Below are 24,945 nucleotides of genomic sequence, written 5' to 3' on the forward strand. Positions count from 1 at the left end.
ACCTTAAGAGTAGATGGAGATGAACCTGCATGGAAGAGTTCAGCAAGAAAATCGAGGACTAGTTGGATGGAAGCGGTGAAAGGATCTATGTCCTTTCCTTGTGCCCAATATGAAAATCGTTTCCACTTACTCAAATAAATCTTTCGAGTGGAAGATTTATGGGAAGCTATCAAAATATCTCTAACAGAGTGAGATAATTGAGGAAGCCTGGCTACGGTTGGAAGTGGAGGAACCAAACAGTGAGGTTCAGAGAGGGGAGGAGCGATGAAACTGACCCGACTGATGGATCAAAAGATCTGGAACTAGGTCCAGATTCCACGGTCACTCAAAAGAAATCGATGCAGAAAGGGGAACCACACTTGTCGAGGCCAGTAAGGAGCAATGAGGATCAATGAGGCCTTCTGAGCGATAGCTTTCTGTATTACTTGAGAGATCAGTGGGAAAGGAGGAAATGCATACAGAAGTCCCGGGGCCAAACTTGGACTAGCGTCCCTGCTGGGTTGGCCTGGTAAAGGGAATAGAGTGAAGTATTCTCTGCACTTGCTGTTTTGGGGAGTAGCAAAAAGATCGCAGCAAGGCTGACCCCACTTGAGAAAAATCTCTCTCACTACAGAGTCTTTCAGAGACCACTCGTGAGGCATGTGAATAGCTCTGCTCAACTTGTCCGCAATGTGATTGGACTTCCGGGGATGTGCGTTGCTATCAGAAACGCTGAGAAGAAATCGCCCATTGCCACAGTCTGAGTGCTTCTCGACACAGGGGTATGATCTGGTTCCGCCTTGTTTGTTGATGTACCACACTACAGACATATTGTCTGTCTGGATTGCAATCGTTCCCAAGGGAAGAGAGTGTTGAAGGGCTTGCAACGCTAAAAGCACTGCTCTCATCTCCAGAACATTTATGTGTAAGTGGCATTCGTTTGGTTGCCATGTGCCCTGGACTGTCCTGCCCTGATAATGCCCCCCCCCACCCGATCAGGGAGGCATCCGTTGTCAGAGTAGCAACCGGAGGAGGTGGAACAAATGGTCTCCCCAACAGGAGCTGGGGGGAAGACATCCACCATATGAGATGCTTTTGCGCTTGCGTGATCATAATGGTGTGAGACATTGGAAGTTCCTGGTATGACCATTGAGAAAAGAGCATCCACTGAAGGATCCGCATGTGGAATCTGGCCAATGGAAGGAGGGTATGGCGCTGTCATGATTCCCAACACCTTTAGAACTAACCTGGCTTTGGCTCTGTTGTTGTTGAGAAGTAGTGATACCAATTTTTGAATGTCTGATATCCTTTGGTTCGTTAGTGTTGCAGACATGTTTACAGTATCTAATTTTGCGCCTATGTAGGTAATAGTACGACAAGGCGACAAAACAGACTTTTCGCAATTTATTGAGATACCCAGTTTTGACAGACGCGAAAAGTGTAATCTCTGGCCATCAGAAGGAGATGCTTGGTGGGAGCTGTGAGGAGCCAGTCGTCCAAATATGGAAACACCTGGAATCCTTGTCGTCTCAGGTGAGAAGCTACCACTGCCATGCATTTGGTAAACACTCGGGGCAGTGGGTGAGACCAAAGGGCAGGGCCCTGAATTGAAAATGACTGGTTCCCAGCCTGAAGCGGAGGAATCTTCTGGGCGCCTGTTCATTTTATGTGATAGTGCGTCCTGAAGGTCTATAGAGCACATCCAGTTTCCTTTTCCCAACAGGGGAAGAATGGATTGCAGCGTGACCATCCGAAATCTTGTTTTCTTGACCGATCTGTTCAAGATACTGAGATCCAAAATTGGTCTCCAGTCCCCTGTTTTCTTTGGAACTAAAAGAACCTTGAGTAGATTCCGGATCCTAGTTGGTCTGCTGGCACTGGCTGAATAGCTCTTTTGCAAGCAGTTTTGAAATTTCCAAAGCTGCTATATCCCTTTGAGCGGGTGGAACATCTGGAAGGGATTTTTGACTGACTTGGAACGAAGAAAGGGAATAGAATAACCTTGAAATGATGGACTGTACCCATTTGTCTTGTGTCAAGGATAGCCAGGCTTCTGGGTACAGTGACAATCTTCCCCGACTGCCTCCAAAGATGGGCAGTCGGGCAACACCTCAGGGATGCTGAAAGGGCTTATCAGAAGGCGTTTCTCGATTGCCCTGGTTCTGCGGACCCCTCTGCCTCTAGGCGGCGTCTACCATTGTTGTTCCCCCTCTGCCTCTGGCGGGAACCGACTCTGTCGTCAGGCGAAGTCCCTTGAGATTGTTTACGGAACCACATCTTTCCCCTTCTGGCCTTTGGGGTAAGGCCTAGAAGGAGTGGAAAACGGACTCCGGCGGCAGAAAGGGTCTTGCCATCCGTCTCGCACCTAGTCAGGGTCTCTTTCACTTGTGGACCAAAGGGATGATCCATCAAAGGGAGTTTGTGAAAGACGTCTTGAAAGGTTCCAAAATTGCATAGCCGCATCCAGGCGTGCCTACGTAAGGCTACCCTGTTCCAGCGGCTCTGCTCGCTCCATCGGCCGCATAAGAGGAGGCGCATGGAGGAGTTGGAAATAGAATTAGGATAGCCAGCTGCGTGTTCATTTTTCTTGAAACCCGCAGCTGTAGGGTCCTTAAGCATTTCACTCGCTTCTTTGATCAAGTCCCTTTGAAGACAGTGAAATGACACAGGTAATTCAGCGTACGCATAGTAAATGTCGCTGAGGAGAACATCCGCTTCCCGTACCTATCCATGGACCTAGATTCCTTGTTAGGTGGATGGACAGGCACTGAAGGATCAGCCAGTTCCTTCTTTGTGGCAGCAGCTACCACCATAGCATCCACAGAAACTCCTTTTGATAAAAATTCCTTGTCTGTTGGAGCTGTGATGAATTTGGAGGGTCTCCTGGGAGTGGGGTCCACTGAATCAGGAGCCGTCCATGCCTTTTTAGCAACCACCTGCATGAGGGGGTCGAAGGGGGGGGACACCCAGGAGGTGGAAGGACGAGAGCCAAACGCCTCAAGATACACAGATTCGTCCTCCGAAGGGTTGAGGGCTGGCCAATTTCCCCTCTGTTTAAGGATCTCCAGAATGTCTGCAAAAGAGACATCTTCAGAAGGAGCGGGAGAACCCTCAGAATCATCCAGATCTGTGTCGGACGTGATAGACTCAGGTGAGTCAATGTGCTTCCTCTTGCACTTCCTCTTCCGAGGGGGCTCTTCTGCCAAATCAGGAGAGGCCTCGAAGAGGATGAAATCCCACAGGGGCTCCTGAGGAGTTGGCTCTCTGCGGTCCGGGATGAGGGAGTGAGTCGACGGACCATGAGGCAGGATGGGGGGAGGGGCTGGCGGAGCCGACTGTGGAGTAGAGCCAGGCTCTAACACACTCCGCATGACCTCAGCACCCTGTCAGGCAGAGCCAGAGGTCCCGCTCCGAGGAGCTAAAGACCCCCTCGGCACCGACAGTGATGGCTCCGAGGCCGATGTCGGAGCCGAACTCACCAGCGCCGAAGCACCGAGAGGAGAGGGGTCAGACAAGGGTCCGATGCCACTCACCCCTCGGAGCGAGGGAAGTCCGGCGTCGAGATTCCTCCATGGAAGAAAATGGAGCCGGCAGCGGGCCGAAGACAATTGTCTCGGCTCGAGGTGACCACAGTCTCGGTTCCGACACGACCGGCTCCGAGCTCAAGAGAGTCGAAGGAGGAAGGAGTTGATGGACGGGACAGGCACCGACTGATGAGTCGGGCTCTGAAGCATCTGGGCTAGTGCCTCAGACTTGAGTAGTCGACTCACCACCCTCTGAAGGTCATGATCAGACAACCTCGATGACCTAGAGGAATGAGACCTTTGGCTCCGTTCAGACAGCAGGGAGAACCTGGAGCCGAATGAACGGAGCCAAGAGAAGGTGACCTAGACCTCTTTCTGGTTGTCGGCTCGAAGATCTTGTCGGAGCCGACACGGGTACCTCGATAACCTCGGCTCCGGCCGGAGCAGAGCCACAGAAACTGTGGACTGAGTCTTATCGGCTCCAGCCGGAGCCGATAAAGGCAAAGGTTGAACAACCTGAGGTCTCGGCTCAGAAGCCAGAGCCGAAGACCTCGATGCCTTGGAGGGCTTCCTGTTGAAACAGACAGGGAATCCTCAGGCTTCAACAAGCCTCTCAAAATGAGCTTGTTTTCCTTTCCTGCAGGACCCTGGGGCTGAAGCCATGGCAGACAGCACAGGAGTCCTGCAGGTGCAAAGGCCCCAGACAATAGACACAAGAAGTGTGAGCGTCTGTCAGAGACATTTTCTGACAGCACGCATCACACTTCTTGAATCCGGAGACCTTTGCTTCTTTAGACATAGCCTAACTGGTGAACCAAACACACACTCAAACACACCAGTTATACCCTGTCAAAAAACACAATTATAGTAAAAGTATACTAAAAATAAGTACAATAAGCAGTAGTACACTACACAAACACTCCCAGGGAAGGGAAGGCCTAAGGCCCAAGGAAGAACTAAAAGTTCTTTTGACAAGAAACGGGAAGAAAAAAGGTTCGGGGATAGAGTTTAATAAACTACACTAATTTAGGAATAATTAAACTAAAAAAGGGGAAACAAGAGTAACTTTTTATAGAAAAAGTTAAAACTTACCAGGAACCGGTAGAAAAACCAACCTCGAAGCTGTAGCGGCAAACGAGATCTGAGGTAACTCTCGCCTAGCATTGTGGGATATAAGGGGAGCCTCGAGCCGGTGGAACCAACTCTCGAGCTTTAGAGTGGCCGAGTCGGAGCCGAGGTCGGCTCCGAACCCATCCAGCAAGAATGAAGGCGAGATAGACAACTTAACATGACTACTTTTCTCAGCATCTGTAATGTATCCAGAATTGCCTCATTTTGCAGTTTATGTGGAATTACATATATTGGTAGCATATTTAAGAATGTATCAGAATTGTTTTGAATTGCACTATTTCTCTTACTACTGTTGAAACTGTTGAAACTATTTGCATGTCCTTAACTCATATTATTCTACTTTTTTTCCATGTCCTGACATTTCATGATTTTGTGGCTCTCAGTACACAGGACACTACATTTGCTAGCTGTAACCAGTTCAGTGATTAATGTTACTTTTGTCCTTTTTTCTTTTTGACTACTGAATCTGATTTTCTTGCTTCTAACTTCTTAACTCTTGTTAGTGGATGATGCAGTTTGCTTGTAACTTCTTAATTTTCAGTAATTCTTTGTGGCTTATGTTGCAATTACTTCTCAGTTACCTGCATTTTGTGGTATTTACACAACCCCCAATGTAGTTGTGTTGCCACATTGTTATGGTGTTCAGTATGCAAACAGCCAATTACTGTATCACACCAAGCCACAAAATATGCAACTGTATCTAGTTTGGTTACAAATTGTAACCACAGAACCTGCAGCTGTCTATATTTACCACTTTCTTCTATAGACTTCACAAGGCAATGTGTACACAGAGTGCTAGCTAGGGCTGTCATTGTTAAGCTTTCATCTTTTTGACTAAATTCACCTTAAACACGCATGTGTTAATGTGTGGTTGTTCCAGGAATCTTGATACTTATTATAATCTGACACGTTCCAATTTTCTTTCCTTTTCCTCCTTACATTATTTCATTTTTTTTCACATTTTCTTTTACCACCTGTTTTTTTTTTTCCTTTTTAATCTACTTCTGGTCTTATTTCCATTCCCGGATAAACCAGGGAAAGGAATCCAACAAACTACTGAAACACAAAAACCAAGTCAGCAGCACCAAGACCCACCACAGGAAGCATCAGGAATCCAAAAAATATAAAATAAAACAATTTATTGAAGCGCTTTTCATTGCTTGTAATGTAGCAACTTCTTCAGAAAAGATACACAGTTTCAAACAGTAGTTTATAAGTAATTAAGACATGTCATGTGATGACCACACCTCCAGTAAGTCAAGTTCTTAAAGAAACATTTGCTAAAAAAACACGTGTTCATAAAACCTGAATACAAAAGCTGCAAGTTTGTCAGATTGAACGTGTCATCAAAACTATTATAAATAGTTATACAGAAGGCATTAAACTGTTAAACTCAAACAATAACAAAGTTAGACTAAACTTCAAAAATACGGAATAATCAACTGGGTATATCTCTCTAAAATATTGTGCAACTAAAATGAATGGAATTATATTCAAACAAAATACCAATTACCATCTCAAACGACAGGCAATGTTACAAGCATCATTTAGACCTGGTACAACAAATGCATTCAAACGGATTTGCCATTCCAGCTCATGTTCCTCTAGATGTAAATTCAGTGGCCCACCTCTCAAATTAGCTTGAACTTGATCTATAGCTTTAAAGGTAAATTTGTGGCCCACATTGTTTGCTATATGTCTTGCTAGTGGGTTGTCAATTTGATTGACTGAAATAGCATAGGTGTGTTCATAAACCCTGTCCCGCAGTCTACGTTCAGTCTTCCCCACGTAGAATGCGGGACAGCAAGCACATCTTGCTATGTAGACTACTAGTCTAGAATTATAGTTGAGTTTAAATTTAATCTCATACTTATTGTCACCTATACAAAATGTATTGCCCACTTCCATGAATCTAGGATGTGTAAATTAATGGAAGTAGGCAATACATTTTGTATAGGTGGGCCACAAATTTACCTTTAAAGCTATAGATCAAGTTCAAGCTAATTTGAGAGGTGGCCCACTGAATTTACTTTTAGAGGAACATGAGCTGGAATGGCAAATCCGTTTGAATGCATTTGTTGTACCAGGTTTAAATGATGCTTGTAACATTGCCTGTCTTCTGAAACTAAGAAGTTTGAGACGGTAATTGGTATTTTGTTTGAATATAATTCCATTCATTTTAGTTCCACAATATTTTAGAGAGATATACCCAGTTGATTATTCCGTATTTTTGAAGTTTAGTCTAACTTTGTTATTGTTTGAGTCTAACAGTTTAATGCCTTCTGTATAACTATTTACAATAGTTTTGATGACACTTTCAATCTGACAAACTTGCAGCTTTTGTATTCAGATTTTATGAACACGTGTTTTTTTAGCAAATGTTTCTTTAAGAACTTGACTTACTGGAGGTGTGGTCATCACATGACATGTCTTAATTACTTATAAACTACTGTTTGAAACTGTGTATCTTTTCTGAAGAAGTTGCTACATTACAAGCAATGAAAAGCGCTTCAATAAATTGTTTTATTTTATATTTTTTGGATTCCTGATGTTTCCTGTGGTGGGTCTTGGTGCTGCTGACTTGGTTTTTGTGTTTCAGTAGTTTATTTCCATTCCCACTCTTTTCTGTAATGCTTTATACTAATCTGAGCAAAGATGTATGTCATCTTAGACTTATTTTCTTCATGGTTTAAAATGTTTACTATTTTTTAATCTAACAACGTCAACAAATATATATGCAGCCCCACAACTGCAGATCTGAACGTATAATCAATTTTGATGGGGCCCATGCCTCATTCACACCAAGGGATACATGGTACTGTGACGCACTGCTTTTTATATGTCACTTGATAAGCATGATGCAGAAAGTATTTCTCTTGCTTTCTTTTCCAAGTGATTTAATGCTCCTTGGGGCCAGCCAATCATACCAAAGCTGTAAGTCACAACAGGAAGAGCAAGCTGATTTATGGCTTAAACTTTATTCCTTGATGTCGAGGCAGTTTTCAATATCAGCTTTAGTTTTCTAAAGTATTACTTTCTAAGCTGTGTTCTCATTTGTCTTGTTTCATTACTGCGCCTTTGTCTGTACCCTGATATTTGCACTTTCCCTCCTGTTCAAATTCCTTAATATCACACTTCAATCCCAGGTTGATATTTTATTGGTGCATCAGTTTTCCTGCTATAAATTGTTGGGAGGGTGGCCTAATGGTTAAGGTGTTTACCTTACAAACACAAGGTGCAGGGTTTGAGTCTCACAAGGGATAATTGGCTAGGCTTCAAATGGCTCGCAAGGGCAGTTAGCCTAGTACCAACCTATTAAATGCTGGTTTAGCACAGTTATCAAACCAATGTTATTCTTATATCATCTGAAAATGTGTTAATCATTTTAGGCATGCTTTCAGGTGCTTGTCTGTTGAGCTATATGTTTAAAAATGTAGATGAAAGGTCATTGGACAAGGCTAGTTTTTGGAAGGTAAGCTGTAACCACAGCTTGGTTTATTAAGTAAACAGCTTAATGGTTTAAGGAAAAGGCAAAACAGCAGTGGTGACAAAGAATCTCCCTGGAATATTCCCATTTTGATTTTTATTCCTGGGATAGTAATTTGCCCTTTATCCTGACTCCTTTGTCAAGACGTTTGACACTGTTTCATAGTCAATAGTATGTAGCTGATTAACGTAGGGTGTACCTTACTTCAGTAAACATTCCATTTTCCATGAATGTGTGATACTGCTAAATATATTTTATAATCTACCCATGCCACACTTAGCTTCTGCCCCTTTTTTACAGCTCTACACTATGGCTTTGTTTAACAATATATGATCCTTTGTTCCTTATGATTTTCCTTTTTTTCCTTTCTGTTCTTGTGGCATGACTATAACTTCTGATTACATCAGTTCCAGTATATAATTTATATATTGTCAGAAGGCAAGTTCTTGGTCTATAGCTATTTGGATGGCTTTGCAGTTTCACTCTTAAGGAGGGGCATAATTTTTTCCTGTTAACCATGTTAGTATCTGTGATGCCCCACCACTGGCCCAGTAATCAAGGACCGTGAATCCCCACCACTGGCAACAGTGGGGGATGTATATTGGGAGGATGACAGGTAAACACACATTATTTCCAGCTCTCTGCATCCAGTGCAATTTCCCTTAAAGAACACAGAGACCACAGTCAGTCTGGGGCTGGTTTCTCCTTCTTTCTCCAGATCCCCAATAAAACTCTCTACTGGTACAGCTATAGGGTTGAGATCTCAGCTAAGTAGCCATGCCAAGACCTCCAGCACCCTCTCTGTCCAACCAGTGCTTCATGTCCCAGTCAAAGTAGCTGAAACACACACTCTAAGGTTTGATTTATACACACACACACACAAACGCACACCTTGGAAAGGCTGACACAGGTTTACAAGCTACTCCCCCTTCTTCCCAGACTATAAGGCAGTTATTACTGCCACCAGCCAACTCTTTATCAGCTACTTTAAGGCTCTTAACAAAAGGTGTCCAATCTTACTGTGTAATGTTACTATCAATAAAAATGGTAGATCCTAGAGTTAGAATATATAGTTGGGGGGGTGAGGGTGCCGAAGCCCCCCACCTACTTTGGTTTTATATTGTCCAGTTTGTTTATTATTTTTCACTAAAACCAAAGTAGGTGGAGGGCTTGGCTCCCAACGCCCCCCTTAACTATATATTCTAACTCCAGGATTGCACTACTGTGGGGAAAAAGACATATACCTTTTATTTGCCTTTCTCTAATTGTCAGGAAAATTAACTGTTGGGCAAATGAACTGTCAGGCAATTGGGCTGACTGAAATTTCTGTCGGGCAAATGAACTGTCAGGTAAATTAAGGTGACCTATATATATATATATATATATATATATATATGTGTGTGTGTGTGTGTGTGTGTGTGTGTGTGTGTGTGTGTATATATATATATATATATATATATATATATATATATATATATATATATATGTATATACATACATAAATATATATATATGTGTGTGTGTGTGTGTATTATAGGCATAGCACTGGTTCTTTTTATACAGAAATTATATGTATTTGTCATGCGTTATGGTAATTGCCAGTTGATATATATATATAGACTCTAAGAACAAGATGAACCATCTGTTTTGATAGTTTTTTTTTTTATTTTTTAAGTGCCAAATAGGTGAATGTATATTCAGATGGTTCCTTGTGGCCTTAGGGTTTGATTGGCATCATGTACTGGGCAATGAAAAGTTGTATGGTTTCCAACAGGCTGCATGTTTATTATTTGTTTAAAGTTTGGTAGAACTATATGAAACCTCTTTACCATCTTTAAATAAGAAAGTGAAAGAAGGCTTGTCAACAGTTACTTCATTTTCTAAAGAAAGTGAAAGAAGGCCTGTCAACAGTTACTTCATTTTCTAATGAAAGTGCCTATCGGGGACTAAACTCTATTTATTAAAGAGATTCAACAGTTTGATTCCGAGTTAGAAGCCAAACAAATAAGGAAATTTAAACAGGACCTTGGGGACTATGTCAAAAAAGTACACTTTACATAGAAACAACATGATCTGTTAGAGCTTCTGGTAATATGAAACATACCTTTTTCAGAAATAAAAATGTGAGTGGTAAATGGAAACATAACAGGGAACCAAACAATCTCAGTGCACTTTTAGAAAGTTCTAGAGAGTTCTGTTCCACTACAGACACTGAACTTGAAGCTACTATGGTTTCACCTCATCCATAGAAAGCATGTATTGGTCATCTAGCATTCACCTAAATATAAAAGATGGTGGAGAAAAGTTTGGCATTATGGACAAAATGAAAAGTTTACTAGTTCAACAACTAAACTTAACCAGCAATTAGAGACTGTTGACCTTAGTCAGTATTTCTAAATATGTCTTAAATACAGATGAATGCATTTATGATTATTAAATCATAAATATTGGTTTTCCACCACCCTTTATAGCCACTCTGAAGAGGATAATACTAACTTCAGGTTTAAACAGTCAAAATTTAGTCTACTGTATCATCCAGTGGTTAGGAATTTTGAGGAACATATCATGGAGGTATTACATACTAGCCAAAGGTATTTATTTATATTTGGACATTATAGTGTGTCTAAGAAGGAATATCAGACTCTAATTTCTTTTTAGACAGATGCTGATACTGTTCCTACCCATGTGGACAAGGGTGGGGGTGGTATTTGTCTGGAATAATTCGGAGCAGGATAAGCAAGACCAGACAGGTCTATATTAGAAGACCGACTGTTTAGGTGATCAAACACCCAAACATCTATCTTCTAATATCGAACCGCACAATGTCAAATGTCCTAGGGAAACACGTCCTTCAGCCACAACACAAAAAACATTACTTTACATCTAAATTAAGTGGGGGGCTGTGGCCCCACACCCCCCTAACTAAATATACCAACTCCAAGATCGCTCAACAGTAGGGAAATAGCAAACTCCGGCGAATGGCCAAGGGAAATCTTTCCCTGCGTTAAATCGGCCATTCGCCATTTTTTGCTTTCGATATTAGAAGATTGATGTTTAGGTGTTTGATCACCTAAACATTCGGTCTTCTAATATAGACCCAGAACAGACAGAGCTCAAGCCACTGCAGTTGTTTAAGGGTGAGGCAGTGGTGGGAATTGTAAGGGAAGTTACAGACAACTCTGGCTATCTGGTTGTATGTTTGCTCAAGTTAGGCTAAAAGATTTGCTTGGAGGTGGATAAATATAGGGGAAGCATAGAGCAGGCATGGGAGGAGGTAGGTTTGAGCTAGTGAAGTCCTTGAGGTGATGCATAAGAATTTTTTGTTTCTATACAAGAGGCCTAGTTTTTATTAGACTTTTTGATGGATTGTTGGATATGAAGGTCAAATTTCAGTCGGTTGTTAATTGTGATTCCAAGAAGTTGGGTATAGGAGTCGGCATGAATGAAAGCATTGTCAAGGGAAGGCAGAGTGAAGGAAGTTTTAAGGTTGAACATAGATTTTTGAAGAAAAAGAAGAAGCTTAGTTTTCTTTGAGTTAAGGATGAGTTGGTTATTGATTAGGCAGTGTTCAGTGATGTTGAAAGAAATCTCTGTAAGGGAGAAAAGGTCAGTGGGGTTGTCAGAGAGGGTTATGAGAGTAGAATCATCGACATACTGGATCAGAGAAGAGATGCAGCAGGCAGAGAGTAGATTGTTAGCAAAAATATTAAAGAGAAGGGGGCCTAGAATGGATCCTTGGGGTACACCGGTTTGGATAGGTAAAAAGGGGAGAGCAGGAGGTCTGCCATCTAACAGACTGCTGTCTGTAATTAAGATAACTAGAGAACCAGAGAGTAGTGGATGCAGAGAGATTGATTTCAGTTAGTTTATTAAGAAGCTTAGGATGGAAGATGGTGTCAAATGCCTTGGAGAGGTCAATGAATAGGCATGGCACCATTTCGTTGTTGTCTCTTGCCTCTGCTATAGTGTGGGTAAAGGATAGAAAGGCTGTGGAAGTACTGTGGTGGGACATAAATCTGTGTTGAAAGGGGGTGAGGAGATTTTTCTGGGGTAAATATTTAAAAAGTTGTTTGTGAATGCATTTCTCTAGGATTTTTGAGAGAGGTGAGAAGATAGCTATAGGTCAGAAATTGGAAGGGTCAGTGGAGTTGCCTCCTTTATGAAGTGAAATTGTATAAAAGGATTTCCAAATATTTTCAATGAAGATGCATATTTTGCAAATATATGGAAGTTTTACATCATACATTTGTGCACAGGGGCTATAAAAACAGTGGAATTGTTGCCACCTCAAAAAGTGATGCCCATACATCTAGCTTAACTATGCTTCAATATTAAAATCAGACATCAGTGGGTCAAAGTTTTACTACTACTTATGGAACAATTGCTTGTAAGCTGAGAAATTGTTTATAAAGGTTTTTGGTAAAATGTTAATAAAACATATTCTGTTTACTTACTTGGGTCAGATATTTGGCCAGTTTAAGAAACATGAGAGAGTTGTTTCTATATAGAAACATGAAGTATCAAAACCCCTAAAGGCTGCTGCCCATGTGGGCACCATCACACAATCTGTAAGACATTTTTTTACTTATTATTATTATTATAAATCATTTGAAATACACCCCTTATTATATGCCAAACATCTGTAGTATAGCTAGGGCAGAGCAAGAGGGGCAACTGCCCTGGGTGCAAAGTGTTGGGGGCACGATAAGCCAATCCCAATCACTCTTTAATGCAGTACTGGCTAGTATTGCATTTGTGGTCAAATCTGAGTGCTGTAACACTCTGTGTGTGGTCTAAACTGCAGCTACTGCTTCCTACATTGTAGCTATAGCAAACAGTTCGCTACAGTTTAAGTGTGAACGAAACCTTTTTTTTTTTTTTTTTTAACTAAAACCTGAGCAGTATAATGTTCCATGCAGGCAGAGTATAACCTGTAGCAACTGTTTGCTACATTTGTAGCAAGCAGTTTGCTAGAATTTAAACAGAAGATTAAAAAAAAAACTAAAATATGAGCTCTGTAGCGCTCCATGTAGGCAAGGTATAAATTATAGCAACTGTTTGCCACAGTTTAAAAGGAATTCTTTTTTCTGAACTATTGCTTCCTACATTGTAGCTATAGCAAACAGTTCACTACAGTTTAAAAGTGAAAGAAATCTTTTTTTTTTTTTTTTAACTAAAACCTGAGCAGTATAACACTTCATGCAGGCAGGATATAACCTGTAGCAACTGTTTGCTACATTTGTAGCAAACAGTTTGCTGGAGTTTAAACCGAAGATTTAAAAAAAAAAAAAACTAAAATATGATCTCTGTAGCACTCCATCCATGTATGCAAGGTATAAACTATAGCAACTGTTTGCCACAGTTTAAAAGGATTTTTTTTCTGAGCTAAAACTTGAGTGATGAAGTGCTCTGTAAAGGCAGGAATAATCTGTAGCAACTGTTTGCTACATTATAGTTTAAGAAGAATCTTTTAAACTAAAATATGTTAAAAGAGGTTTGGGGGCATGGCACAGAAATGGGACCTGAATGGTTGGGGCAGGGGGGGGGTGTCATGCATCTGGTTGGGATGCCAGTAGAAGAAAGTCCTTGTGTGTGTGTGGGGGGGGGGTGCATAGATCTAACTGAAATAAGCCAATCATTTACATGGGTGGCACAGTGGTTAGCATTGTTGCCTCACAGCAAAAGGTTCTCTGGTTTGATTCTCGGCTCTGTGCCTTCTGTGTGGAGTCTGCATGCCCTCCCTGTGCTTGGGTGGGTTTTCTCTGGGTGCCCTGGTTTCCTCACACAGTCCAAACTCTCCCTGGGCCACTGAAAATGGTCTGTGTCCCAGTCAGACTACCCTGGTAAACATATAATAAATAAATTTATGACTTATTACAGTGAATTTTTTTATTTGTGCTTTATTTGAAGAGCTGAGTAGGACATTGGTTCATAGTACTGGCCCAGGGTGCTAGTTGAACCAGTTATGCTTGCTTCTGCCAAATGTGCCAGCTTATTTATCTTGCAGTGTACTTCTACAGAGCATTTTATATTGGGCAGACCTCATGTTTTCTAAAACACTGGATTTCCCCTACATATTAGGGGCATACGCTGCAAGAGGATACACAATGCTTTATATTGTCACAGAGTTTAACATCCTATTGTTATTTTCACTTTTATGGGAATTGAGTTGGTGCAAGGAAGGGGACTGACAAATGCTAAGGCATAATTTACTTAACAAAAAGGAAGGTACATGTATTCTTAACCTGGGGGTATTTATTCCCCAGGTTTCAATGAATTTATTTTATTTTTTTTTTACTAATTTAGGTATTAATACCCCACTTGAAGGCATTTATAGTCTTTGCATTTTCTTATTTTATTCTTCAAGTTTACTGTGGTTCTCACTAGATGGCACTATTTTATTATACTGCAATTTAACATGCATGCATTTAATTTTATGAAAATAGATTTGGTGCAAGGAAGAGGAAGACACAAACCCTAACGCACAATTTACTTAAAAGGGAAAGTACATGGATCCTTAACCTGGGGCTGTTTCACCCAGATTTGAATTAATTTATTTACTCTCTAGACACAATTGGCATAATGGTTAATGGCTTTGACCCCATGCACAAGGTTTGAGACTAATCTCCAGCCAAAGCCTGTGTGGAACTTATATGATCTCCTTGTGTCTCTGTGAGGTTCCTCCCACCTCCAAAAAAAATATGTTGGGTGTTTCCACTTCAAACTCACTTAACAGAGCACACTCTAGATGGTGACTATCAACCACTTTGGGCATTAACTGTGGTGCATCATTTCCTCCAGATAGGAAAACATAGATCACAGTCATGTCAGGACTAGTTACTTGATGTAAAAACATAGCTCTACAAAATTTGGTTGTCACCAAAAAATGTTCTTGGTTATTTTCAGGATAACTGGGTCAAGCCTACAGCAAGGAGGTCTAATTAGGTACTTGGCCTTCTGCCTCTTCAGCTGACCAAACCATTAGCCAATCTGAGACTCATATTCCAATTAGAAACTTGGCTTCCCTTCCCATCAGCTGGCCAGACTATTGGCCAATCAGAAACCAAAGTTTTAACCTCAATCATATGGGCTGTTCTCGACCACACCTCCTTGTTTAGGACTATTTAAACAACTCAAGTTGTATTTCTTTTTTTAAATTAAGAAACATTCTTTCTGTTGAAGTCAAAAGTAATGAGCGAAAGCACTCATTACTTTGAAAAAAATGGAGAATTAAAAGCTCAAATAAGGGCTGCTTTTCATTTCTATTACTTGATTTTGAGAACATGTACATTCTACACTGGTCAGCTGTCTGACCACAAAATACCTACAGGAATATAACAGTACATTACTTTTAATAAAATGATTTTCCTTTTCTTTTTACAATTTTCAGGAGACAAGATGGAAGTGCAGTGCAGCAAAGTCATATGGCTTGGGAATTAGAGTCTACAACTCAGGAGTACAGACTAGAACTGTTGTAGGAATTGTGGTGAAGGAGAGTCTTCATAATAGACTCATGGCAATCATACACCAGTATAAGGATAGGGCACTAGTCATAATTCCTGCCCATGAGCCATAATGGTGTTGTGATAGTGAGGAAAAGAGTTCATTCAGGCAGCAACTGTAGAACCTACTAAACAAAGCAGGACAACACAAGTTGATGTTGATAATAGGGGACCTGAATGCACATACTGGAACAGAAAGAAAAGGATACGAGGAAAGCTTAGATCCATGTGGGTGAGGCAACAGAAATAAAGTAGAGAACATTCTTGACTTCTGTCTGGCAAATGGCTTGATGGGTAGAATCTGTGATTGTAAAGTCATCTCCAATGAAACATTTGTCAAACACAATAAACAACAACGGTTGCCATGATCAATTGCAAGCAGGGGGTCAGAGAAGGCCTAAGGTCAACAGAGACTAGGCTAAAGATCTGGAATATGACTGGAGAGAGAGCACAAGAGTTCAAGGAAATTTCAGAGCTCTAGAACCCCAGGAAGAAGATGAAATAGGTGGTGTTGAAGATGAATGGCAGCATCTCAAAACAGCATTTGTGAGGTCTATAGAACTGATATATAGCTGAGCCAGGTATGGAAATAAGGTACATAAGGAAAGCTAGTGGTGGAATGCAGACGTCCAGGAAGTCATCAAAGAAAGGAGGAGCACATGAAAAAGTGGGAAATAGAAAAGACAGACCACGCTAAGGAATGTTGGTTGGCTAACAAAGAGGCTACAAGAACAGTTGCAATAGCAAAGAACAAGGCATCAGAGGCACTCTTCTAGCTTCTGGAAAGGGACTCAGTAGATGGCACAAATAAACTCTATCAAGTTGCAAGGCAAATACATAAAGATTTAGAAGACAGTCATCAGACACCCTTCATAAAGGAAGTCAGCAACAATCTGCTCAGTAGTCTGCAGGATATCAAATGCAACCGATTCTGAATGAGGAAACCCCAGAGAAGTTCTACTGTGCCAGACTCAGTCTATGATGAAAGAAGAGGAGGAGCCCACCTTAGAAAAAGTAAGAAAACTACTAAGGAAAGTGAAGTCCAGGAAAGCAGCAGACTCAGATGAGGTCACAGCAGATATGATCAAGATGTTGGTCTTGGTGGGAGGAGAACTGCATCCAGAGGGTACTCACAGCAGCATGGAGAAGAATGCATATCCCTGCTGACTGGAAAATAAGCATGCTAGTGCTAGTATACAAGCACAAAGGGGACATTCGCAATAACTCTGGGCAGTACAGAAGTATCAAACTCCTAGCACACTACATGAATGTCCTGAAGAGGGTGGCTGATAAATGAATATGCAGGGTAAGATGGTCGATACACAGTTCAGACTGAAATCAAACTGTAGCACAACTGATCCTTTTTGTTGTTGTTGTGTCTTTCGGCTTATCTCGGTTAGGGGTCGCCACAGCGGAACTCCAGTCCGCTAATGTTTGGTAGTGGGTTTTTACGTGCCGAGTTACCAGCCCTGATGCACAACCTTCAATGAAGGCATGCCCATTCACGCATGCCTCCACGCAGAAGACACTCTAGCTGAGAATCGAACGGGACAACATCTTGCTGTGAGGCGACAATGCTACCGCAGCACCACTACCGCGTAGCACAACTGATCCTATGTTTGCAGTAAGACAGATAGTTGCGAAAAAGCTAAAGATGAGGAAAGAGTCCACCTGTGCATTCCAAGACTTGGAGAAATCATATGCAAAGGTCCCAATAAATCTGATCGGGCAGTCCTGTAGTGGTTCAAAGTCCCAGAAACATTGGAAGAATTAGTGCAGGTTATGTATAAGGGACCCAATGACATAAGCATGAAGAGTGTTCAGGCTAACACAGGGGTTCCCAGTGGGAGCGGATGTGCATCAAAGTACAGCTCTGAGCCCACTACTGTTCATACTAGTGATGGACTACATTAGCAAAAAGGTCAGCAGAAATAGATCAACAAAGCTTGATGTTATATGCGGATGATATGGCATTACAGGTAGACTCTAAACAAAAACTTCAGCAAATGCTAAGGAAATACATTCTAAAGGAATGCAAAACTGAAAGCACATGGGATGAAACTGAGTACAGATAAGACAGTTGTAATGGTAGCAAATGGGAAATCAGAAGAAGCAATTGAGATAGAAGGGAAACAGTGGAATGGGTTAACAGCTTCAAGCATCTGGAAGGGAAGATTGAGGAGAAGGGAAGTTCAAAGTTAGAATCAGAGCAACTTCAGCCAACTGGTACAGAGTCATAGGAGTAGTGTGTGACAGACAAATGCCAGACAACCTGAAAAGAAGGAGTACAAAACAGTGGTGTGGGTGGTACCACTGTATGGCACAAAAACCTGGATATTGAAACCAAAGCAGTTGAGGAAGCTAGAGGTGACAGGAGATGAAGTACCTGAGATGGGTGTTAAGATGCACACTGTGGAACACACAAAGAACTGAGGTCATCATTGCAGAAGCTCAAATAGCTCCAATTGGAGAAAAGGTCAAAGAGAACAGAGTACAGTGATTCTGGCACATGTGCAGTAAAGCAAAAGACAATTAGGTGAAGAAGATTTAGTACAGACAGGAAGAAAGAAAGAGGAAATGAGGACATTCAGCAAAGAAGGTAGGACAGTGACACTGAATCGAGAGAAAGAGAGGATGAGAGATGACACGACACCTCAACCCCATATAGATAATGGGAAAAAGGGGGCTGTTGATGAAGATGGTGGTGGCAGTGGTGATGATTTACTACTTTTTTTTTATTATTTTGGTTGTTTATACCTACTAGTGGGCACTGATACAATCTTTGCGCTTTTTTATTGTTGCAGTTTCCAGTTTTTCCCACTAGATGGCAAACTTTTACCATGCTATAGTTTAACATGCCCAGAAATATTTAGTGAACCCTCTTTCATTGTGTGAATCATTACTAGTTATTCTGAATGGTTGCTGCAGGCCACATGACTTTTTGAATGTAGAATTTAAACTCGGTCTTTCTTTTTATTATAAGATTAAGCATTGCAAAAATCCTGTTTGGGGGTGAAATTGCTGTGTGTGGGAGTTGTATGCAGTCTCAATAAGTTGATTGCAAATTTTTTTACAGGGTGCTGGTTACTCTTGTTTTGGAGCATTTTGATACAGCCTTGCACCCACTTCATCCATACAGCCATCCTAGATTGTGCTCATTTAAAAAGATAGACAGACAGATTTTTATGTGTGTGTTTATATAGATAGCTAGATAGATAGATATATACACGCACACTATCTATATATTATACAGACTCTGTAACCGTTGGTAAACCTGAAATGCTGAAAGTAAGCTGAATGTTAAAAGAAAGGCTTGAAGCTACAACATTAGAGATTTTGTCTCCCTGGAAGACAGAGTTTACAAATCCAAGAGGAGAGACTTTTTTGAAGAACTATAACTAGAAAAAGTAGGTGACTACCAGGAGAATATGTGGATTTACCTGTTTATGTCTTACCCTGGAGTATCAGAAACTGTCCTCTGAGTTTATCTGTAGAGTAACAGGAGCTTAACTATGGACTGAGTTGTGGATTACACTGGAGATGGGAAACAGCTTTCCTAAGCTTCAGCATCCATAGAGGAGTCTCACATACTGTGAAGCTCCTTATAGATGTCATAGACATTCCAGTGCTGCTAAGCCTAATGACTCTACACATCTTGCCAGGACCCTCCCCCATGATGCACTTCTTTTCTCCATTAGGGCCATAAATCCATAATGGTCAATCCCAGAGTAAATTTCTGGCTACACACAAAGTTGTCTGGGTTACGTTTAAAGGAAGATAGTTGTGCTGCTTAACAAGCACGGCAAGTTTATTCCAGAGATTCGTGAGAGCCTGGATTATAAACCTATCCCTGCAACATATTTTATTTATCTCTTGGTGAAGATTTATTTCCCTGTTTATAGTATTGGTGGAGATACTGAACTTGCTGAAATACAGGAGGCCCAGGACAACTATCTTTCTAATGGTGCGGACGTGAGACAGAGCTCTCCCCTCAAAAGTCCATAAAACACTGAATTAAGGATTAAAACTTCCAGCCTCTCTTAGTAGTGCAACAAATTTAGGCTTGTGATCTTTCTTGGTTAGGAGTCTTTGGGGTCTTTCTAATTGTTTCATATGTTTAGTGAGATACACCTCAATGCGGGAAATGAACTTGATAACTGGCCAGATCAATGAGTATAAGGGACTGATTACCTCTTTAGAACTTCATGATACTCCTTTGCTAATTAGCTGTGCTAAAGGGTTTCCTGACAACCACGGTCATCAATCCATGTTCTTAGGTCCCTGACTATATATTTATTTTGTATTGGTGGGTTATCTAAACAATATGATGAGAGGAGAAGGCTACATAAATTGATGATTCTACACATTTTTGCATTTAGGCTGAGCCCATTTTAGTACACCAAGAGAAATTATTCTTTTTTTCTAAGAGAAATTAATCCTTTGAGAGATTTTAAGCTCAAAATATACAGCTAGTGACTTGAAATATGTGTTTATGTTTTCTTTGAGTTTTCCTTCTTACATTGTAAATAAAAAGAACAAGAATTTACAGAAAGTCTCCAATGTGTTAAGTGCCTACATGCTATAATTATATATCAACTGCAAGAAAACCCAGCCAAGCTTGAGTTTTCAGTGTGTGATACCTTAAACTTCCCATAATGGAGGCCAATGGGATATATGTAAATGATGCCTTAAGGACATACAGTGTTTCAGCTAAATGGTTTCTGAATAACCATGATTTTTTACTATTTACCTTTTAAGTCTTTATGGGTACATTCAGGCCAATAACGCAAAACCTCACTAGCAATGGACTTGCATCTTTTGGTCTTTTTATTGACTTCATCAGCACAGTATAAGTGGATTGTTTGGCTACAGTTTAGAAATACAGGGGTTTAAATCCAGTTGATGCCCATAAACATTTAGGTACCTGCAAAATATCCCAACTAGTATCCAAACCAATGGGTAGAAAGGTGACGCAGACAAACTATTCAGTAAAAAACTGCAAGAAAAACCCAACCAAGCCAGAGTTTTCATTGTGTGATATCTTAATCATCCTGTAATAGTGATCCATTGGATACATGCAATTATACAATGACCCCCCATTAATATTCAAAAACGTGCATGCTGATTGGTCAGCGTGCACATTGTAAATCAGTTATAGCAATGGAAAAAAGGTCTGGTCGCCCGGACTTTTTCCATTGCTATAACTCTTTTTTTAAGCAACGGAGAATGCAAGATCTCCATTGCTTCATACTGTCTCGCTATGTCAAACTCCTTTAACATAGTGAGTCAGTTTGTAAAAAGCAACGGAGATCTTGCTTTCTCCGTTGCTTTTTTCAAAACTGTCTCGCTATGTTAAATGGGTTTAACATAGCGAAACAGCTTTAAAAAAGCAACAGAGATTCTCCGTTGCTTTTTAAAAGCTGTCTCGCTATGTTAAACCCATTTAACATAGCGAAACAGTTTGTAAAAAGCAGTGGAGATCTTGCTTTCTCCATTGCTTTTGCCCAACACTCTGATGTACTGCGTAGGCATATGCATGCACAGTACATCAGAACTGCCGCAGAATACCAGACAGCTGCGGAAGGGCAGCAAGGAGACATTATACAATGCCATTATTTAAGAAAAGTAATTATTCTTTTTCTTAAAAAATGTCATTGTATAATAGCAATAACCCACTTCTGGGTGTGGGTAATGGTAGATTTACCCACGGTTGGCTTTGTTTGGCCACTCAGGCTTCGCCCTCGTGACCAAACCACACCAACCGTGGGTAAATCCAGCATTACCCACACCCAGGCGTGGGTTATTGCTATAATGATCCCTTAACTCACTCAAGCCTATAATGGCATTTTGTATATTTCCAGTTCAATACCTCTTTATGACCTCTAGACATTTTCTTAGGCCTGGCTTTTTTAATCAAGTGACTTATAAGCTAATAATTGTCAGTATTTGAAAAGGCAAAGTGTTATTAACAAAATGACAATAAGATTGTTAATCTAGGATGTTCTACAGTAGAAAAATCTTTGAATTAATTTGTCACTTTCATATTTTCATATTTATGTTCATATTTTCATAACTGAGAGTCATACCTATTATTTGGGGGTATGGTGTAAAATGCTATGGTAGGAGACAGGAAAATTCATTATCAATGCCCTTTTATACCACACTAATTCTGAGATATTGCTAGTTACTTGTTAATAATTATGAAAATAAATATTTCCATATGTACTTAATGCTTCAAAAAATAAGTGACTTACAGGCTGTTGCATTACATCAAATCTTAGATATTCTTAAAGAAAACTGTCTTTGAAATTTGCATTGTAAGTTGTACATCTTTAGTTAAATTCAGTGTTATTTATATAGCCAATTATGCATTAAAATATATGTTTTCCTATTTCTGTAAATATCTCAATACACATGCACTAATAGAGGGATATCTTGCTAGCATATGAAAGCTTATGTCTGGTAACAAACATGTTCTAACAATATATTCTAGGTAGTACAGTTTGCAAGAAATGACTATTTGTGTGGGAAAGTTTAACAAAAATATAATTTGAGGTTTGTGCATTATAATAAATTATAATATTTATGGAAAGACTGTGAATTCACTGACTATTATCACTCCAAATCATACTTTTTATTGATAACAATGCTATTTAAACAGTTGTAAGAGTTTTTAATGTTTACTAAATATTTACATTTGTTTATCTTATGCTTTTTAAGTTTATTTTTCAGAAAATGCTCTGAAATGCAAGATGAGTTTAGGCTGTTAAAGGTGTGACATTCCACACCACATAGGTGTTAATGAGTTAAGGACATACAATGTTTCAGCTTCATGGCTTCTGAATGTCCATGACTTTTTTTAACTATTTATGAGTGCAGTCAGGCCAATAAATTCAAAGCCATCTAATCATGGACATGCACATTTCAGCTTTTTTACTGACTTCATCAACACAGCATAAGTGGACTGTTCGGCTATACTTTAGAAACCCAGAGTTTTAAATTAATCTGATGCCCTTAAACATTACAATGCCTGCAAAATATCCCAAATAACAACCAAGCCAAAGGGTAAAAAGTACACAGACAAGAAGAGGCAGCTTGCTTAGTCAGACTAACACAGAAGGATAAATATATATGTGTACATATAAACAGACACACACATGCACACACACCTGTTTAAAATACCTGCAGACCTAAACACATATAAGTGCATTAGCTATATATCCTTAATTATTAGATTATAATTATCATAGACTAGCTACATTTTAAATGAAAACCTGTAGTAAGTGTATTTCCTTACCTTGAATCCTTGTGCAATTTCTTTTATCAGAACTGTTTTGTGATATCTGTGCTCCACAGACCTTTCACATATGACACAGATAGTCTTTCTATCATGCTCACAGAACAGCAGAAGTTTTTCTTTGTGTCTTTCACATAACAGTTGTTTTTCAGCTTCATATTTTGCCTCCAGGAGTTTTGCAGTCATTGCCATGTTTGCTAGCTGTCTAACTGGCCTGAGGGTCCCAAGTGAGAGGCTTAGGCTACACTGTGGGCATGAACGATTTCCATTATGACAGTTCCATCCTAATATGCACTTCTTGCAGAAGCAATGTCCGCAGTCAGTACTGACAGGATCACTGAAATACTCATTGCAAATGGAGCAACTTACTTCTTTCTGAAGTAACTTCAGGAGATCTGTGTCTGCCATCTTCAAAAAAAACTTGTCAAAAGTAGGCTTTCAGTTTCATTTACTCATCCGTAAGGTGTGTCTCTTTAAATAGGATGTCACCTTTTCAGGATACTCATTTCTTTTGCATACTTCACTAAAATCACTTAAATGTCATGGCATGTTTTCCTTTTAAGTTCTGAATTATTATACCATGGAATTGTTGGTCTTCAGAACTATGCTATTTAAAATACATTGCTCTACCCACATCAGAATTTCTACATTTAACCTTTAGGCTATATTAAATGTTAAATGTCTCACAGGATGATTTTATGCCAAATTCAAGTAGGGGAAATTTTGTAAATTATTCTTTTGAGAAAAGTAATTGCAGAGATCCTGAGAACCTGTCTTAAGGTTTTCATCTTTGCTCAAAAGTATTGCTACGTAGAATGCATTTGTATATACTGACACATGCAAATAAGGGAATGAGCGAATGTGTGTGTGTGTGTGTGTGTGTGTGTGTGTGTGTGTGTGCGCACGTGTGTGAGAGAGAGTCACAGGGAGACATAAAAACAGATGGACAGACTTGCCTGAAGACAGAAGTGTAATACATTTTTTAAAGGTGTTGTGCCTAGGACATCTTGAAAAATACATTCCACACTATTGTATTCTGAAAGGTGGCAAGCCTTTACATAATTCATGAAGGTCCCTGAGAATGAGCTATGGAATATTATATGTCTAGCAGCCTACATGGACTTTCACATACCAGAGCTTTGTCTTGAAAAATCTAGCTGAAAAGCATAACCCAAACAAATGCAAATGTTTTGTGAACAGTAAATACTATTAAAAAGGTTCTAGTAGTAATGTTATCGTTAGATATTATTAACTGTCTTCTTCACGTTCTTTATTTCAGTTCTAAAATATATTATAATACACACAGACCCATAAATATTTTTTTTCTCTAGAGTTTCATGAAAAACTTACGACATAGAAACTGTACAACCTAGACATATAGTGACAGTTGATTTTTCACATGATGTCAATAACTTCTTTTCTGGGTGCTTGATTGTTGAGATATCTACAGAAGTATGAACATTATTGCTATTTGTACAATCAACATTTTTAAATAACACTAAACTTATATCAAGATGTACAACTTGCACAGCAAATGTCAATGATGGTTTTCTTCAGCATCATCTGTAGTTTCCCTGGGTCTGTTTCATATTGTCGAATCGCATTTCAGTGAATGCCTCCTCTCCATTGAACGATCAAACGTCTAATCGTTGAATGGGATGGTGGCTTAATGGCTAAGGTGTTTGCCTTACAAACACAAGGTGCAGGGATTAAGTCTCACAAGGGATAACTAGCTAGGCTTAAAATGTCTCACAGGAGCAGTTAGCCTAGTACTAAACTATGAACCTATGAATGAACATTTTCAAATAAAAGATTCCTACCGCAAATTGACAGTTGGCCGCTATCTGGAATTTGCCCTTTTCTCCACTGTAGTCCAATCTCGGAGTTGATATATTTAGTTAGAGGGAGGTGTGGGGGGGAGCATAGCCCCCCCCCCCCTGCATTGGTGTTTTGTTGCATGTTTTTTTTCACGGTCACTAAGGGAGACTACCTTCACTTTGCCCTATGTAAGTTATCACATAAAAG

At 40.1% G+C, this 24,945-nt stretch overlaps 1 protein-coding gene across 1 annotated transcript in view; it reads right to left on the minus strand.

The window, feature by feature from the left end:
• The window catches only part of LOC122810716 (tripartite motif-containing protein 5-like), a 167,506-nt gene extending 144,178 nt beyond the window's left edge, over positions 1 to 23,328 (minus strand). The window contains exons 1-2 of the mRNA XM_044082280.1: positions 22,939 to 23,328; positions 2,596 to 2,619 (exon numbers count right to left, since the gene is read on the minus strand). Of these exons, the coding sequence (XP_043938215.1) occupies positions 2,596 to 2,619; positions 22,939 to 23,328 (414 nt within the window). The remainder of the gene's footprint in view (positions 1 to 2,595; positions 2,620 to 22,938) is intronic.
• Positions 23,329 to 24,945: the final 1,617 nt, after the last annotated feature.

This window comes from Protopterus annectens, chromosome 9.part0 (genome assembly GCF_019279795.1).
Source record: "Protopterus annectens isolate FY-2018-M chromosome 9.part0, PAN1.0, whole genome shotgun sequence".
Lineage (NCBI taxonomy): Eukaryota > Metazoa > Chordata > Ceratodontiformes > Protopteridae > Protopterus > Protopterus annectens.